The sequence below is a fragment of the Delphinus delphis genome, chromosome 14, assembly GCF_949987515.2.
Source record: "Delphinus delphis chromosome 14, mDelDel1.2, whole genome shotgun sequence".
NCBI lineage: Eukaryota > Metazoa > Chordata > Mammalia > Artiodactyla > Delphinidae > Delphinus > Delphinus delphis.
The window spans coordinates 66301739-66324028 of NC_082696.1; the positions used below are offsets into that span (position 1 = coordinate 66301739).

General features: G+C 39.7%; 1 protein-coding gene across 1 annotated transcript in view; it reads left to right on the forward strand.

Moving 5' to 3' along the window:
• Nucleotides 1-22290, forward strand: part of MDN1 (midasin AAA ATPase 1) — a 155197-nt gene that overhangs the window by 20467 nt on the left and 112440 nt on the right. Inside the window, exons 6-15 of the mRNA XM_060030232.1 lie at nucleotides 2525-2767; nucleotides 2998-3129; nucleotides 5964-6067; nucleotides 7922-8036; nucleotides 11606-11799; nucleotides 12932-13013; nucleotides 15838-15933; nucleotides 17275-17387; nucleotides 19370-19518; nucleotides 20409-20469. Of these exons, the coding sequence (XP_059886215.1) occupies nucleotides 2525-2767; nucleotides 2998-3129; nucleotides 5964-6067; nucleotides 7922-8036; nucleotides 11606-11799; nucleotides 12932-13013; nucleotides 15838-15933; nucleotides 17275-17387; nucleotides 19370-19518; nucleotides 20409-20469 (1289 nt within the window). The remainder of the gene's footprint in view (nucleotides 1-2524; nucleotides 2768-2997; nucleotides 3130-5963; nucleotides 6068-7921; nucleotides 8037-11605; nucleotides 11800-12931; nucleotides 13014-15837; nucleotides 15934-17274; nucleotides 17388-19369; nucleotides 19519-20408; nucleotides 20470-22290) is intronic.

Sequence of the window (22290 nt, forward strand, 5' to 3'; positions counted from 1 at the left end):
AGCTGTTTGAAGTTGGGTGGCCCACGTTGTGATACCATATTTATGTAAAACTAAGGCAGAATGACTTGCCCAGGACCTGTGGGCTGTCCTTTGGCAGAGACGGGGCTAGGCCCAGGTGTAACTCCCCGGCCTCTTTCTGTCAGAATATTCTCTTTGCCTGTTGTGTGAGAGGGTTGCATCTGTAGTGAGCTCTTCCCCTGCCATAGCAAATGGCCTTTCCAAGAGTGTGCCTCCAGGCTACACTTTGGAAAGTCTTGTAAATCAGAGTCTGGTTCCATAATCTGGGAACATTGGGAACCAGTCTGTTTTTCCCCAGCAGTCTTTAGTCAGTTGTCACTTTGTCTGATGGTCAGACCCACCCAGTTTTCTTCCTGGAACAAGTCCTGAGTCATTCCTTGATCTATCAGTTTGTATCTGGGAAGTACAAAATTAAAAAGATAAGTATAATATAGATATAAAAAAGTGCATGTCTTAAGTGTACAGCTGCATGATTATTCATAAACTAAATATCTCTGTCACCAGCACTGAGATGCCAGCATTTCCAAAGCGCCTTGTGTTTCCCTCTGGTCAGGAAGACCTCCCCACCTCTCTTTAACCGCTCTCCTAACATAGATTAGGTTTGGAGCATTAGAACTTTAACATAGGGAAGGATTCTGGTTGGAGTAGGCTTGATATACTGGGTGGCAGTGGCAGAGCACTGGGGCAGAAGTGCAGAATGGAGCTACAGCCCAGCCTGCCTGCCGGTTGCTAAGAGTAACAGCTCTGCAAAAAGTTCAAGAACTTCCAGCCCTGAATCTCATTTTGTCCTCACATATCTTTAGGGAACAAGCTATGTTTGAGAATTTACCATTCCTTAAAAGTTAATAATCATTGCACTTTTCCAAGAGGTCCTTTTTTCTGTGTCGTATTAGGTCCATTGTTAATAAAATTTGTTTAAATTGTGGTAAAATGAATGTAACGTTTACCATCTTTACCATTTTTAAGTGTGCTCTTCAGTGGTGTTAAGTATATTCACATTGTTAGCAAAGAAACTCCAGAACTTTTTCATCTTGCAAAACTGAAACTACCCATTAAACATATTGGGTACATTATTATTATTATTTTACTTTTTGTTATGGAAAATGTTAAACGTATTCCAAAGTAGAAACAATAGTGTAATGAATCCACATGTACCCATCATTCAGCTTCAGTAATTATAAATTCATGATCAGTTATGTTGCATTTATATTTCTGAACACTGTCCTCACACCATATTGTTTTGAAGCAACTCCCAGATACCACATCATTTCTTAGCTAAATATAGGCATACCTTGTTTTGTTGTGCTTCTCAGATATTGCATTTTTTTTTTTAACAAGGTTTGTGGCAACCCTGCCTTGAGCAAGTCTGTTGGTGCCATTTTTCCAACAGCATTTGCTCACTTCGTGTCTCTGTGTCACATTTTGGTAATTCTTGACATATTTAAAACTGTTTCATTATTTATATTTGTTATGGTGATCTGTGACTGGTGGTCTTTGATGTTACTATTGCAAAGATTACAACTTGGTGAAGTCTCAGATGATGGTTAGCATTTTTAGCAATAAAGTATTTTTAAATTAAGATATGTACATTGTCTTTAAGACATAAAGCTATGTTGTACACTTAATAGACCACAGTGTAGTGTAAACATAACTTGTATGTGCACTGGGAAACCGAAAATTTTATGTGACTTGCTTCATTATGGTATTTGGTTTATTGCTGTGGTTTGGAATTCAACCTGCAAAATCTTTGAGGTATGCTTGTAGTTTAGCATATGTGTGTGTGTGTGTGTGTGTGTGTGTGTGTGTGTGTGTGTGTGTGTGTAAAAGGAAAGGACTTTATGCAAACTATTATATATAGGATGTATATATAAGGGAAATATATTCAGTATCCTGTGATTAACCATAATGAAAAATAATATATGTATAGCTGAAACACTTTGCTGTATAGCAGAAATTAACACATTATAAATCAGCTATACTTCAATAAAATTTTTTTAAAAAAAAGAAAAAAAGGACTTAAAAAATTCCCAGAACTCTTTATTACACCTGGAAAAAATTGAACAATTTTATAGTGTATCCTTTCAGTGTCCTTACTCTCCCCTGATGGTCTCATAAGTGTATTGTGCATTCTTGATCTTAGACGTGAAATCCTAGAATATGGTAAGGTAAAGAAAAACAAAAATCCAGTCATGAGAGATGAGGCTTGCTCCCATCCCCTGTGTGTCCATTTTTGTGGCTTCTTAAAGTTTGGGAGACTTTTTCTTAAATTTGTTAGTGAGTTCCCACCCTTCTCCCCAGAGTTGGAGTGCGGGGGAGAAAGGAAAGTGAAAAAGTCAGATCCTTACTTTGGATAACATACTTGTTGTTACTGTAGGTCCTGTACTACCAATTTATTGGCAGAGGTTTATGTAAAAGCCGGTGGAAGCACTGTTGTAGAAATTAACCTGTGCCCTTTGATGGAAAGACTCTTCTTGATATGCCTTTTATTTTTCACTTGCCTCCTTAGGCCAGTAGTCGGAGTTCTTCTCGCGAACAGGAGCTGGCCTTTAGGTCTTATGTGCTGGTTGAGTCAGTCTGCAGAAATCTTCAGACCCTGGCTATGGCAGTGGCTTCTCAGAATGCTGTGTTGTTGGAAGGACCAATTGGATGTGGGAAAACTTCCTTAGTTGAACATTTAGCTGCAATGACAGGTAGAAGGAAGCCCCCTCAGCTTCTCAAAGTCCAGCTTGGAGATCAGACCGACAGTAAGGTAAGAAAGAAATGGCAGATTTTGGTTGGTGAGCATACTTGTGAATATTTGCATTAAAATATTGTTTTTGCTAAGAGAATATGAGAATAGTTATTGGTCTTCCTCATAACTGAGGGGACCACGCTGTAAAACCTCAGGTACCTGTCATAACCCTGTGGAAGTTTAATGGAACTAATCGCAGGATGTAGCATTGGCTCCTCAGGTGTGTGGCTTCAATAATCTTTTTGCAGATGCTGTTGGGAATGTATCGCTGCACAGATGTCCCAGGAGAGTTTGTGTGGCAGCCTGGTACCCTGACACAGGCGGCCACAAATGGACACTGGATCCTTCTGGAGGATATTGACTATGCTCCCTTGGACGTGGTATGTCACCTCCCTAGTAACTCGCTAATTTCTTGTCTTTGAAGAGAATGAGAATTGTGTTAATAGTGATACTGGGGGATTATTTAAACAACATAGGTATTTCATTAGAGATGGTATGTGGGTTATCTACCTAATCTGGTTTGAGTTCTTGGATTACTGGGCTGATCTCTTGTTTGATAGAAAATTATTAAAATTCTGCTTGTACTGTTTCCTTTAATAGTTGAATATGTGATCAATTTCACAGTAGTTTTTTTTCCTCCTTTAGTTGAAAATGTGACCAATTTCACAGACTTTGCAAGAATAGGCTTGGTGGGAAACATCTTAATCCATGCCGCATATACATTGAGAACTTCGAGACCCAGCTCCCTGGCTATGGCATTTGTAGAGCAGTGGGCTGAGGACAGATGAAAGGAGAGATGATATAATAAGAGCCTGCTTGTCTTTGTTCCATTAAGGAAAATAAACTGGATGTATATTTTTGACTTCAAAAAGATCACTTTTATATGTGTATAAAATTTAGCTATGGAGGCAGTCCATGTTTCTTCTGTATTCTGTAAACTATGACCAAAAAAATGTATTCCAGAATGAAAAAAATCTTCCTTTGGGTAGATTTTCCTGAGATTGGTTTTAATTTTCTTTTACCGTGAACCCTAAAGCTACCTGTATATGGACTTTCCCCTCTTGGATAGGAGAGAGAGAGGAGACAGAGATGGGGGAGGGGGAAGGAGAGGTGGGAAAGGTCTTTAGGTTTAGGGAAATGTATGGGGAAGGAGGGGCTATAAATATGTGTGTGTCTTGTGACACACATATTTTAGAGTCTAGTGAGGTAAAAATGTAATGGGGTTATTGGCTTAGTTTGACCACCATGTTCTAAGATTTTAATGCTCAGTTTTATAGGGCTGGAGAGTCAGATTTCTTAAGAAGCCCAGAGCCAAGGATGACTACTACCAATGAGACTTAAAAATAAAACTGCATTATAAACTGCAAGGCCAACTTAAAAGTATTTGTTGAGTCTTAGCGCTTTCTATAGCTCTCTTCCCTGGGCAATTTTTTCAGACATCAGGGTACCTGGGAAGTCATTAGTATTATAAATCATAGAATTTGAGCCAAAGAAGGTAGATGAACATAAGGGATATTCCATTCAGGTCATGATGAAGCCTAGGGATCTATCCCTTTGCCATAGCCAAGTACATTCTTTGATGACCAAATCCAGATTTCAAGACCAAACTGTTAGTTTCTGTCTTGATCTTCCTTGGGCAACGTCTGGTAAACATCAGAAAATTCTTGTACTTTGAGTTCCATTTTGTGTAGACCATTCCCCTTCTGTTACTATCAATACATTTGGTTGCAGAGGGTATGCTGTTCAGTTGATTTAAACGTCATCATCATTATAGTAAAGTTGTGTTTATTTTAAAACATACCTGGACCCTTGATTATTATTTTGTTATTTCCAGAACTTCTCAGCTAATTGCTAACTAATTACTATTTTAAGGTAGCTTTTATGGCTTTTATAGATCTCATTCAGGATGGTTGTCTTTTGTTTCAAGTGTCGGAGTTATCTTGGAGTTGCCCCTGTAATATTTTTCCTTTCATCTCCTAGCCATGTATGAAATAAGGATGCTTAATAAAATTACCTTGACATTTTAGGACCTTCTTCCTTGGCTCTTTGTTCTTCTTACTGTTTTTTTTCCTCAAACTTCTATAAACTCACATCCCCTAGACCCATATGTCTAGTCCATACTTTTCTTGAAAAATCTCTACTTGGATCTTCCTTAGCAGGTACAGGTTCAGGATGTTCAAAATGAACCTTATCTGCTCTTTCCTGCAACAGCCTTTCCTGCCACACAATTACCAAGCCAGAATTTTGATGTGTCTCCTTCCTCTAGTCCCGCATTCACTTAGTCTGATATTGCTTAGTACTTTTCCCTTATCTCTTATTCTGTTCCCTCCTAGCCCACTGCCTTAGCACAGGTCTTCTTATTTTTATCTGTCTGTCTATCTAATCTATCCTGCCATCTTACCTTTGTTACCTGACTGGTGTCCTTTTTCGCTTCTTTCCCTCCAGGCTGGCTCTCTTTCAGTTTATCTTCCATATTGTTGCACAGTTCATTTTCTAAAATAAAAAATAGGTTTTTCTTCAGACTAAACTCCTCTCAACAACTTCATGAAAAAAATTCAAACTCCTTAGCTCAGCACAGAAGGCCTTTTATCATTTATCTCTAAGCCTAGTATTTTTCCACTACTTCATATACACGTTCTGCCCTAACCCTAACTGTAAGAGTCCTCTCATGCCATGCTCTTAGGCATATACATTTTTATCCATTTGAATATTTTTGCCTAGAGTAAATGTGCCATTGCTCTCCCAACAAACCAGGCTGATCCCTCTTCATACTTTCAGACTCAGTGAATGTCATTACCTCTAGAATGGCTTCACTGCCCTGCTTCTAAACTACTCCACACTGATCTACAGCCACCCTCTGTCTTCACATACCATTTTGTACACTCCTTGGGGGTCACACCGATCATGCTGTATGGTAGTCTGCATGGCTATCTCCCGTCAGACTCTAGGCTGTAAAGCCTCAGTCATGTCTGGATTTTTCCTGTCTTGCTTGATTCTGGTCCATAGTAGGAACTCAGTGAATGCTGAATGAATAAGTTGCTCTGCTGCAGTGTAGGTGGCTCCAGTATTCCCGCCTGGCATTTGACCCCAGTTCATGCTGTGAGAAGTAGGGTTTCCTTTAAGGACGTGTTCATCATTTGGTGAGAGGGTTTTTTTGCTTTCTTGTTTGTTACTTCTGTCTTAATAGCTTTATCACTGGGGTTTTGTGATTTAGGTTTCCGTGCTGATCCCTCTCTTGGAGAATGGAGAGCTCTTGATTCCTGGCCAAGGTGACTGTCTGAAAGTGGCTCCTGGATTTCAGTTCTTTGCAACCAGGAGGTATGTCCCATTAACCCTTCTGTTCCCACGATGCAGCCTCTTCCTAAGTCCACATGCTAGAGTGCTGAGTACAAAAGTCTTGGAATAGAGTTCTCTGGGCCCATTTTAAGCAAGGTTAGTTAGCAGTGATGACAGATTCAACATTCTTCATTCCTGACTTTTTTTTTTTTAATTTATTTATTTTTGGCTGTGTTGGGTATTCATTGCTGCACGCAGGCTTTCTCTAGTTGCAGTGAGCAGGGGCTACTCTTCGTTGCGGTGCTCAGCTTCTTACTGTAGTGGCTTCTCTTGTTGTGGAGCATGGGCTCTAGGCACATGGGCTTCAGTAGTTGCAGCACGCAGGCTCAATAGTTGTGGCTTACAGGCTCTAGAGCACAGGTTCAGTAGTTGTGACGCACGGGCTTAGTTGCTCCGTGGTATGTGGGATCTTCCTGGACCAGGGATCGAACCCGTGTCCCCTGCTTTGGCAGGCGGATTCTCAACCACTGCGCCACCAGGGAAGCCCCTTCCTGACTATTTTTAATGGAGATAATTAATTTAGAAAGTAAAAGTGGTTTTTTTCCCCCCACTTAAAAATAAGTAACCAGTCTTAAAAACTTTATCTTGTTTTCATGTTTTCAAACATAATCAGAGATGAGACTGTTGTCAGATAGCCCTGGGTTTGAATCCTGACACTGACACTTTGTACCTGTGTGTACCTTGCTTGACTGATTATTATGGGGCCAATAACACCTACTTTACAACTTGGTGTAAGTTATGAAGGTTAGGTGAAGTGACTAAAGACCTGTCACATAGTAAGTGCCCAGCCATGATGGTGGTGATGATAAAGCCATGTAGACCTCAGGCATTTAAAAAAATTAATTGAATATAAGCATCAACAAAGGGATAAAACCTAAGCAAACTTAGTATATGTCCCTATCTACTTTTTAAAATAATGTGAAGGCAGTGGTTTATTTCCTCCTGCTTGTCTATAACTGTACAGCTTCTCTAAGGTCTTAAAATGCCCAAGAGTGAAAATAATGCCACATTGTATTTAGTGATTATATTAGTGTTTACTGTACCTCTGTGAACATTCACTTCCAGATGGAATGCAGAGCTAACAGTTCTAAGGAAGACCTTGCTAGGCCCTGTTAGTTTTAATAGACCCTGATTTTATTCACAGCGATGGTGAAGTTCTTTCCTGCTAGATACATTTCCCAGAAAGTCCTGGGACATCATAGAAGTATGTCACACAAACCTGAGTTCAGTTCTTGGCTTTGCCATTTGTAGTCATAGTTGAGTGAGCAAGGGACATTACTCTCCTTCTCTTCCGTACAGTTCTTCCTTACAGTTAGAAGAAAAGAAAGGCATCATCCCCTCAGGGCAGTTGTTGTGAAGATTAAATTACATGGCTTAGGTGTAAGCCCATGGCTTGCCCAGAGTATGTGTTTAATGAATATTCCTTCTCTTCTGGGCATGTTAAATAATTTTAGGTACTGTCGCTTTTGGTAATAAGCAGTAAACTTATTTTTAGTGCTGTTGGTCTTGGATTAGGTTTTCCTTTTCCTGAAGTATGTCTTGAGGAAAAGGAACATGTTGTTCAGTTCAAAACGTCTAATAGGATCATTTGCAGTGATGTGAAAATAACTTGGTTAAAGCCCTATTACTCCCCCTAGGAAAATAGTCAAACCTGGCTTGGTGGCAGCCTTTCATTGTCATGCTCCCTATAAGCCCAACATAGTGCTGTCTGGCACCAGAAGGAACTGTGAGTTTTACTCAGATGTGAGATAACGTCTAGCAAGGGATAACCAGGGGCATAATTCAAGATTAAAATTGGGAATTTTGTTTGACTCTGTTTTTCATTCTGAAATACAGACTCTTGAGCTGTGGAGGAAATTGGTATAGACCGCTAAATAGCCATGCTACTCTGCTAGACAAATACTGGACCAAAATTTACCTGGATAACATGGATAAGACAGAACTGAATGAGGTATGGGGTTATTTGAAAGTATCAGTGCTTTTCTTTCTTACTCTTCATTATGAAAAGTGTCAGACTTACATGTAAACAGAGGAAATAGCCCAATGAGTCACCAAAATACTCGTCACTCTAAATTTAACAGTTAATATGCTGACATTTTACTGTATTAATTTCATCTAGTAGTTTTTATTTGCTAATATATTTGAAAGCAAACCTCATAGCATTTCACGCTTAAATACTTTCATGCATCTCTAAGGGCATTTCCATGTATAACCGTAATGATTATTATACCCAATAAAATGAATAGTAATTCCTCAGTAGCACTTAATTCTCAGACCGTATTTAAGTTTCCCCAGTTGTCCCCAAAGGATCTTTTTTATACTAAGTTGTTTTGTAACTAATATCTTTCACACTTAACAACTTTATGTACATTTTGATCTGGGTATTAATGAAAATTGAGATGACTTATTTTAAAGGTTTTATACAGAGGTTTACTTTGTAGTATCTCTGGTTCTCCGTGAACACTGAGAGGTGTGCCTCACCTTACCCTGCCAACCTCCTGTCTCCCCTTGGATCTACCTCCTCACTTGGGAAGCGTCCCGACTGCCAACGTTTCATCTTGGAGAGCCACAAATAAAGCATTGTCAGTGACCATTCAGTCATGGCAGGGATGCTTTCCTCTTTCTTGGTATAAGTTTTTAGATAAAAAAGTGGCACCAGACAACCTTTTCAAATATTTTATCTAGCATTTAGGTATTTACTAGCAGAGGGGTTTTCAGAGTTCACTGATTACTGGGTAAACCTTGATAGTATAATCTCTAAGAAGCCTTGCATTGATGGTGTGATTTTATAACCCTACAGCCTGTTTTACACTTGAGAGTTTCTTATCTCGCTCTAGTTCCCAGTTGTGTATTTGTGTGTCCTGTATGTCTGTCTTTTCCCCTCTTGCCGCCCTCAACTATAAGCTCCTCCAGTAACTTAACTCAGCTTTGGTGTCCCCAGCATCCACTCCGTGCCTGGCATTTTGTAAATGTTTGTTGTATTGCTTTTTCATAGTGCTCCTCTTTCTTTTGTTGTTGCAGACCTTTAAATGTTTTATTTTCAGACTTAAATTGTGAGTCTTTTCTTTAAAGGGGAGGGCTGAAGTTCACGTTTAGGTGTAATTTATTGGGGATTGAGAGGATGAGAAGAACGTTTGACAGCCACTCTGTTCTTACTGTATTCTGTACTTGAAGGATGAGCCAGAACTCCTCCTTCCACTCCTGCCTTGATCAGCAGTGTGTCACTCTGCTCACCGCAGGTGCGACAGGAGCACACACCTCCTCGCTTCAGTGACCTAGGTCATATTTAGGTAGCTGACTTTCAGAAGCTCACTAGTTATTTTTAAGCTTCTGGACTTACTAATCCTAATAACAGTCTCCTAAATAAATGACTGGTAGATAAAAACCTTGTGTGTATTACTTAGGAAATAAAATAATCTCCTATGCCGACCTCACGGGGAACACAAGGAACTGCATTTCTGTTGCTACCAACCACAGCCATCTTATGCTTAGAAAGACTGGCTTTGACTTCTTGCTGAAATATCAAATTATACTTCAAAAAACGAGCTCTTTACATAATGCTAGTCTCATACCTAGTAAGTGCCAGGAACTTACCCCTAGCAGTTTCTCACACCTTGTCTCCCCCGTACACCTTGAATGTGCCTTGATGCCTCACGTGCTGGCACCAGAGATGGCCTGCTTTCTCTGCCGGCAGTCCCCTCTCACGGTCACCAACGACCTCTGCCAGGTGCCTCTCCTGCTCTGTGAAACCTTCCCGGGTCTCCCAAGCAGAGCCGACCATGCTGTCCTTTGGGCTGCAAGCTTGCTTTTGCTTTCATATCTGCTTCTTATATTAGGGAGAGTTTCTCGAGGACGGGTTCCATTCCTTATTTTGTTTTGTTTCTCTGTCCCTGGAATAGTGCCTGCTACAAAGTAGGTACTTAATAAATGCTTATTAAAGGAATGAATCTCCAAAATACATATCAAATTGATAACCATATCATGTTAGATTAGTTTATTATGTGATATTGTGTTTAAATTTTGACATTCATGTTAATAACAAAAGAAGTTTTTTGACTAAGGTAGAAAATGACTAATTGGTTGGTACATATAAATCTCTATTCAGAACTTTTTTTCCAAATAACTGAGCCCTTACTAAAGTGTTAAACCTAACAAATTTTTTTCAAGTAAAAACAGCTTTTTTTTTTTCACCTTAATCATAAATATACATGCTCATATGTTGGAATTACTACTCAGCAATAAAATAGAATGAACTACTGATACATACAGTAATGTCTGGACAAATTTCAAAAACGTTATGCTGAGTAAGAGAAACTGAACTATACACTACATCCCATATGATTCTGTGTATATGATAGATTTGAAAGCAAAACTGTATAGAGATCTGAATCAGGTGCAGGATTCCAGGGACAGGGATGTGGAGGAAGGGAGTGATGATAAAAGGGAACTTTTTGTTTTAGGGGTGATGGAAATAAGTATATTTTGTTTATGGTAGCCAGGGTCCACAAATATATGGGCAATTTTGAAAATGTTCCCTCCATACACAAAAAATGTATATTCTGTATTTGAAATATCCACATGTGTATCCATTAAATTGAATTTGTTGATTTTATTATTCTCTTTTTCTGTCCTTAATTTTCAATACATCTGAAATATGTTTTCAATAATATTTGTTGTAAAATCCTCCAGTTAAAAAAAAAAGTATGAAGAAGTAAAAATCTATGAGATCTACCACTTGATGACACCATTAAAAGATTTTAGTGGACCTTACAACTTTAATATATACAAAATATGTTGATATTTCATATATAAATTGGAATTGTGATATACTTCTCAATTTAAATGTATTAGGGTGTGATATTCTTAATATATACATGATATTTTTCTTCCTTCTCAGGTAGACTTGGCTTAGCAAATCCATATAATAAAAGCTTTGAACCAATATTATGGGCACCAAGTATTATACTGCACAAAATTCTTAATAGTTATCAAAGTGAATTGGGCTAGATCTTCTGCTTGTTAAATTCTGTTGTCTGATAAAAACTACTTTTTATCAGGACTTAACACCAGCTCCTTTTACTGTGATTTGCTTTAAAAAACTTTCCTTTTCCCATTAACTGCTTCTTATTTGCTTTTGTCTGAGAAATGACTTAATGACTGTACTAGAATTGTGTTTAAAAAATTAGAGTACATGTTACTTGAAGGATACTTCAATGAGTAAGTGCCTGGGACTTGGATGCCTATGTTGCTTGAGACCCTTTTCCCATCTAGCTTCTATACCCTAAGCTGTGTGATAGGTGGTGAGATTGCCAGATAACTGAGTTCTGGGCAGGAAAAAGTCATGGTCTTTGAGGGGTGGGAGGTATGGGTGAGGGCGGAAGTTGTTATACTTGGTTAAGATGACAGATTTCTTAGAAAAATTCATTTTTGGTTGACTAGTGTCAGCAGCAGTTTATGTGTGCTTTTAAAAATCACTGTCTGCTGCTAAATTTTCTTTGCTTTTTTTTCTCTCTCTGTCAGGTTCTTCAAAATAGATATCCCAGCTTATCGGTAGCAACCGATCACCTGCTTGACATTTACATCCAGCTTACTGGAGAGAAACATCACCCTCCGAGTGATAGTTCTGTTGGAGGGGAACAGGCACCCGAGGAAGTTTCAGAAGCCAGATGGGAACACAAAAGACTAAGCCTTGAGGGGAGAGAATTGTCTCTCAGGTACTGGGCTAAACACTGTTTTTTTTTTATGTGGAATGTAGGCCTCTCAGTGCTGTGGCCTCTCCGGTTGTGGAGCACAGGCTCCGGATGCGCAGGCTCAGCGGCCGAGACATGGCTCACGGGCCCAGCTGCTCCGCGGCACGTGGGATCTTCCCGGACCGGGGCACGAACCCGTGTCCCCTGCATCGGCAGGCGGACTCTCAACCACTGCGCCACCAGGGTAGCCCTGGGCTAAACGCTTTTGAGTTGGTATTTTAAAAACTGCTTCCCTCAGAAGTTCTTAGCAGCTAGAACTGAGTGGTTACAAGAAGTCAGGTTTTGAAATTAGACGTTCGGGCTGCTTCATAGTGTTCAGTCCCTTTTTGAGATCTATAGTTACTGAATGGGAAGGCTTATGAAGGTAACATTATGTTAACTTTAACAAATAACTTTTTTCTTCCAGTTTTATTGAGATGTAATTGACACAGAGCACTGTATAAGTTTATGGCATATAGCATAATGATTACATACATCATGAAGTGATCACTGCAATGTTCAGTGAACATCTGTCATCTCATAGGTACAAAATTAAACAGTAAAAGAAAAATTTTTTTTTCTCATGATGAGAACTCTTAACAACTTTTTATATATAACATACAGCAGCGTTAATTGTACTTATGTTGTACGTTATATCCTTAGGACTTACTTATAACTGGAAGTTTAGCAAATAACTTTAAAAGCCAAAGTTGGGAATAGTTACTGACATAGCTCTTTCACCAGATGTCCTTTTGTGACGCTTGGGGTCTTAAATAAAAGACTATTGGGTTTTGCTCTGTATAGTGAGTTCCATCCATGCCTTTGCACTTCGTTCTCAGTGGTTGACTTGCCCTTTGAGAAATGAGAATTAGGTGTGGGCAACTCCCCTCAGTTTGCTCTGAGAATTAATTGCTCCCTGTCTCCTGCTACCTTGTCTGGCATGGATGGGGAGAAGTGAGTTCTAGGTCACTTCCTGGTAGGAGAGGGACTGGGACCACTCATTCTTTTTCCTGACACTGTTTATCTTCAGTTGCCAGAGGAAAAGGAGAGTCTTTGTTGTCAAGTGTTCCCAGACCTAAGTAAGCTCTGCCCCCCGCCCCCCCCTTTTTTTTTAAAGGGATCTACTGAATTGGTGTAATAGGATTGCCCACAGCTTTGACAGTCTGTCTTCATCAGCATCCTTAAATATTTTTCAAGAGGTAAGATACAGTCTTCCTGCTTGTTTCTCTGTGCTCTTTAAGGCTGTTGATTTCTACTGTTATTTTCTGTGTCTTGACTGCTATCAAAAAGTTTTTGTTTTGTGTAGGTACCGTTTATTATCCTTAGCTAGTTAAAACTGAACTAATGTTGCCTTAAAACTAGTTGGGCCTAATAAATGTTTTGTGGTTTTTGAAACAGGTTACTACTAATTTCAAATAAGTATAGTTTGAATTAGAGTAAAACAGATACAGTACTGAAATTAAAGCTTAAATGAAAAGAAAGTCTCCCGGGTGATAATACTATTATAAGATAGAAAGTGTTTCTAAGATCTTTAGTATTTATTTCTGTATATAATTTCTTAGTCTATTTGATAGATTTATATTTGTCTTATCCCACCACTAGCCTCAGTAGGGCCTTTTTAATTTTAGTCCAGAGAAATTAATGTGGGGTTTGTAAATTACAGCCTTGTGTGCTGGACGTGGGGACAAAATGTGTTGCGTGGGAGGGAAGCTCTATTGAATTGTAGCTCTGCCACATTCAGTAGAACAGAGAGAGATTTATTCCTACCTGCTTAAGAATAAAGTGATGCTGCCTGAAGATCTCTGGGCTGTTAAAACATTAACCCATTTTGACTATAAAGTGTTCTGGTTTCTGTCAGCTAGGACTGAGGAGAGAATAGTGACCCATTTTGGTTAGCAGTTTCTCTCTGTGTTTGGTTAACTTACTTTGAGGAGAAAGAACCCACATTTGGAGCACACACTTAAGCCGGCTGAACTCTGAAGTGCTGTGTGCCAGTCTTTTAATCCTCTTCTCTCCATTGAAATTTCCTTTCCATTCTCCTGCATTTCTCATCTTTCTTACAGGTAACCTTGTTTTGTACTTTTCCTTATTTTATTTAATTTTTAAAATTTAATTTTATTTATTTATTTTTGGCTGCATTGGGTCTTTGTTGCTGCGCGCGCGGGCTTTCTCTAGTTGTGGCGAGCAGGGGCTACTCTTCATTGCGGTGCGCGGGCTTCTCATTGCGGTGGCTTCTCTTGTTGCAGAGCACGGGCTCTAGGCGCCCGGGCTTCAGGAGTTGTGGCTCGTGGGCTCTGGAACGCAGGCTCAGTAGTCGTGGCGCATGGGCTTAGTTGCTCCGCGGCATGTGGGATCTTCCCGGACCAGAAATCGATCACGTGTCCCTTGCACTGGCAGGCTGATTCTCAACCACTGTGCCACCAGGGAATCCCCCCCCAGTACTGTTAGTACCCTGATGTATCTCCTTCCACATCCTTTTCTATGCGAATGGGATTAAGAACTTTTTTACTGTATCAGAACCTTCCCCCCCGCCCCACACATACCCTTGAAGAGATCAGGTCAGTTGTTTTACAGAATGTTTCACCTTCTGGCTTTATCTGGTTGCTTCTTCACTGCTTTGACACCAACTGGTCTCCTGCAATTCAGTTCAGTTTTGATACTGACTACCTGGAGTTAGTGTAGACCCCACAGGTTCAGGGGCAGTCCTCCGCAAGGCTGCCCCACTTTAGACTCTAGCCTCAAGTCTCAGATGCCCACCCACACTTAGGACCTATCAGCTGTAAATTCAGGGGTTCCCACAACCTCCTCAGGTACAGTAATCACCTCACAGAACTCATTGGAAGCTCTGTACTCACCATACAGGTCATAGTTTTATTATAAAAAATATAACTCAAGAACAGTCAAATGGAAGAGACACATAGGGCAAGGCTTCAGGAGTCTGAGCACAGGCACTCCTGTGGAGTCAGGGTGTGCCACCTTCCTGGTACATCGCTTTGTCACCAACCAGAAGCTCTCTAAAGCTTTGGATGTCCATTGTTTTATTGGGGTCTTATTCTGACATTGGCTATTCGATTGAACTCTATCTCCATCCCCTCCCCTCCTCCAAAGGTTGGAGATGGAGCTGGAAGTTTCAACCCTTGGTCTTTCTGGCCTGGCCAGAAACTATCTAAGGGCCCATCAAGAGTTACCTTGCTTAGCATAATAAACCTGCTAAGGTCCATAAGGGCTCCAGTAAATAACAAAAGACACTCCTTACTCCTGGTAATTCCAAGAAGTTTTGAAGCTCTGTGTAAGGAATTAGGGACAAAACTAGATACATTCTTTTTTAAATGCTTGCATGAAGTTTATTGATATATTACACTTGGTGGCAGCAGAACCAGATATATTCTTTGTTTTGCCATACTCGTGTCCTTTCCCGTGTCATTTTATCTGTCTTTCTTGTAAGTAGAAGTTTAACAAAATGCTTGATGTATTCAAATTCAGCTTTTGTAGGGGTAGAATCCATTTGGTGGTGATACGTATTTTATATTTCATTATAGCAGAAGACATGTATCTTGTTGGCCTATCAGTCGTTGCTAAGATTAAGTACTGGGTTAGGGTAATGACAGTGTAATCCCTTTATTGCACACCAGGAGTCTCCCTTTACATCTAGAAAGTAATCTTTTGGTGTTACCTCCACTGTCTGGAAGTCGTTTCCCCCCACGGAACCATATACCCAAGAATTAATGCTAATTGCTATTATTACCTGAATTTTGGATTTGCAAACTGAGGCATTTGTGTGTGTTTTCCTAATTAACTGGTATTTCGATAGTAAAGCCTTCACATTTTTTGGTGTCCTGTCTCTGTTATGGTAAGGTCCTTTGAGTCTAGGGTTGGTACTTTATTTGTATTCTCCTTAGTCTTACTTGCAGAAAAGTTCTGCTGGATTTTATGTTCCTCCCTTTTGTGGCCTGGATAATGATGCTCTGTTATTAATGTATTATTTTAAAAATCAGTTGGCATTTACCTTGGTTATTTTAATAGGCTCTGGACTGTTTCACAGCAATGCTCTCTAAGCAGACAAGCAAACTGAAAATGGCAGAAGTCATTGGAAGCAAATTGAACATTTCCAAGAAAAAGGTATGTAATACTATTTTTACTTCCCTCTTGAAAGGAAGCTAGGATATTTAGCTTAATTGCTGATCTCTGGTCCTTACCTGGAACAGCTTTTGCAAATAACAGCCTCCTCTGTCAGAGTTGGTAGTTTCATTGCTGCCTCTCATGGGCATAAAACTCACTGTCTCCTGGATAAGTAGTTCTCCCTGTGTTCCACGTTCTAAGAGTGAGCTGCCTTGCATCCTTTTTCACACGCACGCCTTTTTCTCCAGTGCTTAAGGAGCATGTTATTCTGTAGGTTGTGGTTTCAGGACTGGAACCATGTCTTAGTAACACCTTTGTCTGTAGTTCTGTGCACAATTAGATTTTTTCCAACTTTCCAACTTTTTATAGTTAATATATTCAAACATCAAAAAAGTTGAAAAGTTGAACACCTGTATACCCACTACTTAGGTTCACTGCTGATACTGTTAGTATTTGCCTTTCCTGTTTTATATCAGAATATGTACTTCTGGAGGAGAGAGCCTTTCAGCAATGGTGTTGGTAGCTGGAGAAATGTCTGGGGCTCATCTTGAGGCAGATATTTGGCGTTCCCAAATAAATGATGACTCAAAAAAGCCTTAGTCAGGAACTGAGATGGTTAGAGGTGTTCCTTAGGCGTATGAAACTATCGGGATGGTTTTGGCTGCAGGTAACAGAGCACCTACTAAAAGGGGCTGAAGTAATAAGTATGTTAATTATAGTAGACAAGAGAAATAAGACTACCATGATTGGCTTAGGTTGATCAATATTCAGCCCCTTTGGTTGAAGAGGGGTTTACCTTCCCTGGGCAATTTGCCCCTTTTACTCCTAACCCCAAACCCTGAGCAAAATCTTGGTTCTTTGGGTTAGCGATGAAGATAAGCCTGATGGGTACGTGTCCTGAGCCTCTGTCGCAGCTTCTCTTTCTGCTTTGGCTGTCGTCAGATGTATCATGGTTTATTCAAGTGACTGTTTCCTGCATTATGTTAGAAATTTAAAGCAGAGGAAAGCATAGAGGAAGAAAAATTACTTTGGTTTTTTTCATATCTTTTAGGAGTAAAACTTTCTGTTCACTGTGTTCACTTCATATAGGTAGATAGAGGCTCATTTGAATGAACAAAAAGTACTATTACAGGGAAACATTCATGATCAGTGTTTTTAAAAACATATGAAAAACTTGGAGAATTAAAAAATATATAATTAAAAGCTAACTTACCTATCTTGGAAGCCCGAAAATGCCTCTTAGTAGAGGCCATGTTAGAGGAGCACAGTAAGCCTCACGGATGAGAAGTATTTGAAGAGCATGCAGAACTTTACTCAGGTAAAATCTTTCCCCTCCCATAGGCTGAATTCTTCTGTCAACTTTATAAACCAGAAATTGCGATCAATGAGCTAGATGTGCAAGTGGGTCGAGTGCGGCTTCTACGGAAACAAAGTGAGACTGTCCACATACAGAGGTAAACAGGGTTCCAAACTGATCTGAGCACTGTGGGGTCGTTGGGAAATTGATAGAAGGAATGTCTGGTCCAGCCCCTTATTTTTGAGTAAAACATGTCAGAACTGTGATCTCTTCAGTGTACTAGACAGTAAGGAGCAGTGATTTCCCAAAATGTGTTCTGTGAAACTAGATGTTAATAGGTGGAGGAGGTGATGAGGGTCATTAGAGACTTGGGACTAGCAAAGGTATATCTTTGATTTTATTCATTGTAGTGTATTTAGTGAAGTAAGCATCACCTGGAGATCAGGCTTGGTCCTAACATTAGTCTGTTAATCCCTTGAGGGCTGGAGTTGTATACGTTTCTGAGATTTATTAAAGTTATTTATTAAATATTTGCTATATGCCTAACGTTGTGCTGAGTACCTTTTTGCATGTTTTCTCATGTAGTGGTTATAGTAAGCCTATGAATTAATGTGTGTGTTAGTGTCCTTAGGGCTCTCCTAACAAATTACCATAAACTTGATGGCCTAAAACAGCAGGCATTTATTCTCAGTTCTGAAGGCTGGAAGGCTGAAACCAAGGTATTGGCGGGGCCACACTACCTCTGAAGACTCTTGCCTCTTCCTGGCTTCTGCTGGCTCCCAGCAATCTTTGGTGTTCCGTGCCTTGTAGCTGCATCAGTCCAATCTCTGATGCCATTGTCATATGGTCTTCTTCCCTGTGTGTGTTTCTTTGTGTCTCTAAATTTCTCTTTCTTTATAAGGACATCAGCCATTGGATTTAAGATTGACCCTTAAATCCAGTATGATAGGATTTTAATCTTATTATACCTGTAAAGAGCTTTTTTCCAAATAAAGTCACATTCACAAGTTCTCAGTAGACATGAATTTTGGGGGAACATAATTCAACCCTCTACAGCTAGTAACTGTTGTTATCCAGATTTTACAAGTTAGGAAACCGAGGCTAAGAGAGGTTAAGTAGTTTGTGCAAGATGACATAGGCAGTACAGATGTTTTATCTTATTGGTGTTCTGAATTTCCAGAGCCTAGTGAAGTAGCAGTTATGTAAATGCTCCACGTATGTAGAATGAATGAATTCTGCAATTCATATGTTGTAAGGACATCTGTTATAGCAGCAGTCCCCAACCTTTCTGGCACCAGGGACTGGTTTCGGGGAAGACACTTTTTCCACGGATGGGGTTGGTCGGGGGTAGTTTCGGGATGATTCAAGCACATTACATTTATTGTGTACTTTATTTCTATTATTATTACATTGTAATATATAATGAAATAATTAATACAATTCACCATAATGCAGAATCAGTGGGAGCCCTGACCTTGTTTTCCTGCAACTAGATGGTCCCATCTGGGGGTGATGGGAGACAGTGACACCGAAGTGTGTTGCTTATGTCCAGTCTAGTCCGCAAGGTGCAGTTTAATTGTCACTTCCCACTCACTGATAGGGTTTTGATATGAGTCTGCAAGCAGTCGATTTATTATGGTCTCAGTGCAGTCAAACCTCTCTGCTGATGATAATCTGTATTTGCAGCCGCTCCCCAGCGCTAGCATCACTGCCTCAGCTCCATCTCAGATCATCAGGTATTAGATTCTTATGAGAGTGCAGCGTAGATACGTTGCATGCAGTTTACAGTAGGGTTCACCACACTCCTATGAGAATCTAATGCCGCCGCTGCCGCCACTGACCTGACAGGAAGCGGAGCCCAGGCGGTAATGCGAACGACGGGGAGCAGCTGTAAATACAAATAAAGCTTCGCTCACCCGCCATTCACCTCCTGCTGTGCGGCCCGGTTCCTAACAGGCCATGGACAGGTACCAGTCCATGGCCCAGGGGTTGGGGACCCCTGTGTTATAACATGAAGACCGTCACGCTGAGTTGTCTCCTTCTTGTTTGTTGAATGTGGGAAATATAATTCCTCAAAATAACACAAAGAGAAGCTTGCAGCCTGTTCCTCCAACTGCTTACATACTTTCCCCTCCCCAGGGAGAAGCACACCTTTGCTGCTACGAGGCCATCCTCTGTTCTTATTGAACAGCTCGCGGTGTGTGTTAGCAAAGGGGAGCCTGTGTTGCTGGTGGGAGAGACCGGGACCGGCAAAACCTCCACCGTCCAGTACTTGGCTCATATTACAGGTAACTCCTAGAGGGGAAGCACTCTTCCCCCAGACAACAAACATTTGACACTGACTGCCTTTTTATTATTTTTTAAAAAATATTTATTTATTTATTTGGCTACGCCAGGTCTTAGTTGTGGCATGTGGGATCTTTTTAGTTGTGGCATGTGGGATCTGTAGTTGCGGCATGCGAACTCTTAGTTGCAGTGTGTGGGATCTAGTTCCCTGACCAGGGATCGAACCCGGGCCCCCTGCATTGGAAGTACAGATCCTTAGCCGCTGGATCATCAGAGAAGTCCCCTGACTGCCTTTTTAAAAAATAAAAAGTCCAAAGAATATTGGAATTTAAGAAGTGCCACCACTCCACTTCCTCTGGAGATAAGCACTGGAAATTTTTACCTTGGAAATAATGTATTCTTTCCCCCTGGAAATAACCACTGTTAACAGATTGGTATTAACTTTTTTCAGTTCTAATCTGTGGTCTACAAATACATACAGATTTGGTTTTGTTTTGAAACAAACGGGATCATTCTCTATGTATTACATTTAGTTAATAAGCAAATTGGACATCTTTAAAAACAGAACTGCCTCATTCCTATTCTGATGGCTAAATAATATTTCACACTGGATATTTATTTAGTTCTAATTCATAGACAGACATTGACTTACTGAAGGGTTTTTTGTTGTTTTCAGTTACCTGATGCTAGAGCAGTGAATCTTCTTTTACATATCTCTGGGTTAGGTGAAAATTTTGAATAGTCAGGATTCCTGAAAGTAAAATGAGGGGGTCAGAGGAAATGCACATTTAAAGATTTGCCCTGTGCCCTTGTCCACACATCCTTAAGGATCACACTGGATATTGTCAGTCTTTACATACAGGGTAACCCTTTTGCCCTTTCTTTATTAAAGGCCACCGTTTGAGGGTTGTCAATATGAATCAGCAAAGTGACACTGCAGATTTGCTGGGAGGGTAAGTGTGATTTTAAATCTTTTTCTTGTTATTTTGTGTTCACTATTTGAGGTAAGAAATACTTTTTCTCTGTAAAGCTCAAAACTAGTCTTGGAAAAATGTTCAGAGAATTGCCCCCCTACGCCCACCCCAGCAGGGTATTATTTATTAGAATTTATTAAGGAGCTCTTGAGTGTATAGATGTTTCTTTTCATTTTAAAGAACACTTGAGGTTCTTGCTCTCAAGGATGCTGCTGGGAGGGGGAGGAAAACAAAAAGGTAAGTATGTAATCAAGTAATGCTTGTGTGTGCGGTCATTTATCTGAAGCCTATGTTCTAGGCTCACACTGCCTTCAAGCTAGGCTCTCCTGCAGTTTGATTATCATTGAAACATTAAGTAGCCTCCACTTTGTTAAATGGGACGGCTCATGGCGCTCCACTGTGGTCAGTAAATGCCCTTCTTCCTTATTTGTGGTTTTGAATATGTTAGTTTCATGAACAATTTTAGTCTGTGCTGAAGGCTGTAAAAGCGATGGCTGCTATTGGCATACCTTATGTTGAACCCTAATAGGGTCTGTCCCATTAACTCTAAGCAGTTGCTTACACAAACTCTTAAAGGCATAAGATAATAGAATTTATTGTCCTTTTTGCTCTTTGTGATATCTGCAAGAAAGCTCTTTATTTACTCTTTTTTGAGGACCACATTATGCTGTAGCATTATTTTTACTATCACTCTTTCCTTGTCTTATATCCCTTCCTGCTCTGGATGGAGTGCTACTTTGGAATCCTGCTTCCTTTGGTGCTTCTCATTTTCTTACCATCCCAACCTATTACTTCTATTCTGCTCTACACATGCCACTAATTATGTATTTTAAATTTATATTCTGTCTTCGAATCCGTTAGCTGAGGCTTACCTCTCTTACTCTAATTCTGCTTTGACTTTATTTTTCCCCAGTGGTCTTTGTACCTTGTTTTCGTTTTACTTCTGTTCAGTTAATTGACACTTAATCTCCCCATTCCCTCACTGTGGTACTTGCAATGTGTTCTTATTAATATATGGAATTTGTTACTTAACTAGGCATGTCTATACTACTGTGTATTTCTCTCTATTCTGTATCTATCTATGTCTTTAATAATATCCTACTGTTAAGTATTCCTAACACAAATGGCATTAATCTTGTACTAATTGAACATGCACTGGATCTGTCTCTTCTAAGAATTTGTAGTGTTATGTCAGCCGTTGCAAGTAGTGTTAAATGTAGTGAGTACACATTGTGCCTTGATACAATTAGTAATACAAAAAGGTTGAAATCAGAATTTGTTAACTGGAATTTTATTTTGGTGCAACTTGGTGAAAAAAATACATATCCATTTGTCCTTGTTAGTAGGTTAGCATTAGTTATCAAAAGAAAACTTACATATGTTTCAATTTTCGTATAGTTGGAAGTATGCCTTGTTTTCTGTTCTTTTGTATTATTGGCAAGTGGTGTGTAAATCACATCTTTTAATATATATTATCGATGTATGAATGACTCCTTTGCTTAAGAACCCTTGTGTATACAATTGGAAGACCAAAAATGATTTTAAAAAGACAAGGGAAAAAAGAAAAAAGGAAAAATAAAGGCAAGGGAGTAGAAAACAAAGCAGCAGGTAGGGAGGTGGGATAAAGAAGGGCTAATATTTCTATTTTGGCAGTGTGTAGTTAGTTTCATCTATCTGTGAAACTAGTTCTGTGTTTTGTAACTTACATTAAACATATTTTGTACTTATCAAATACTATGGTTAAAATATAATAGAAATTTGTAGTCCTAATTAGTCTGGTTTGCAAATCTGGATCCTCTA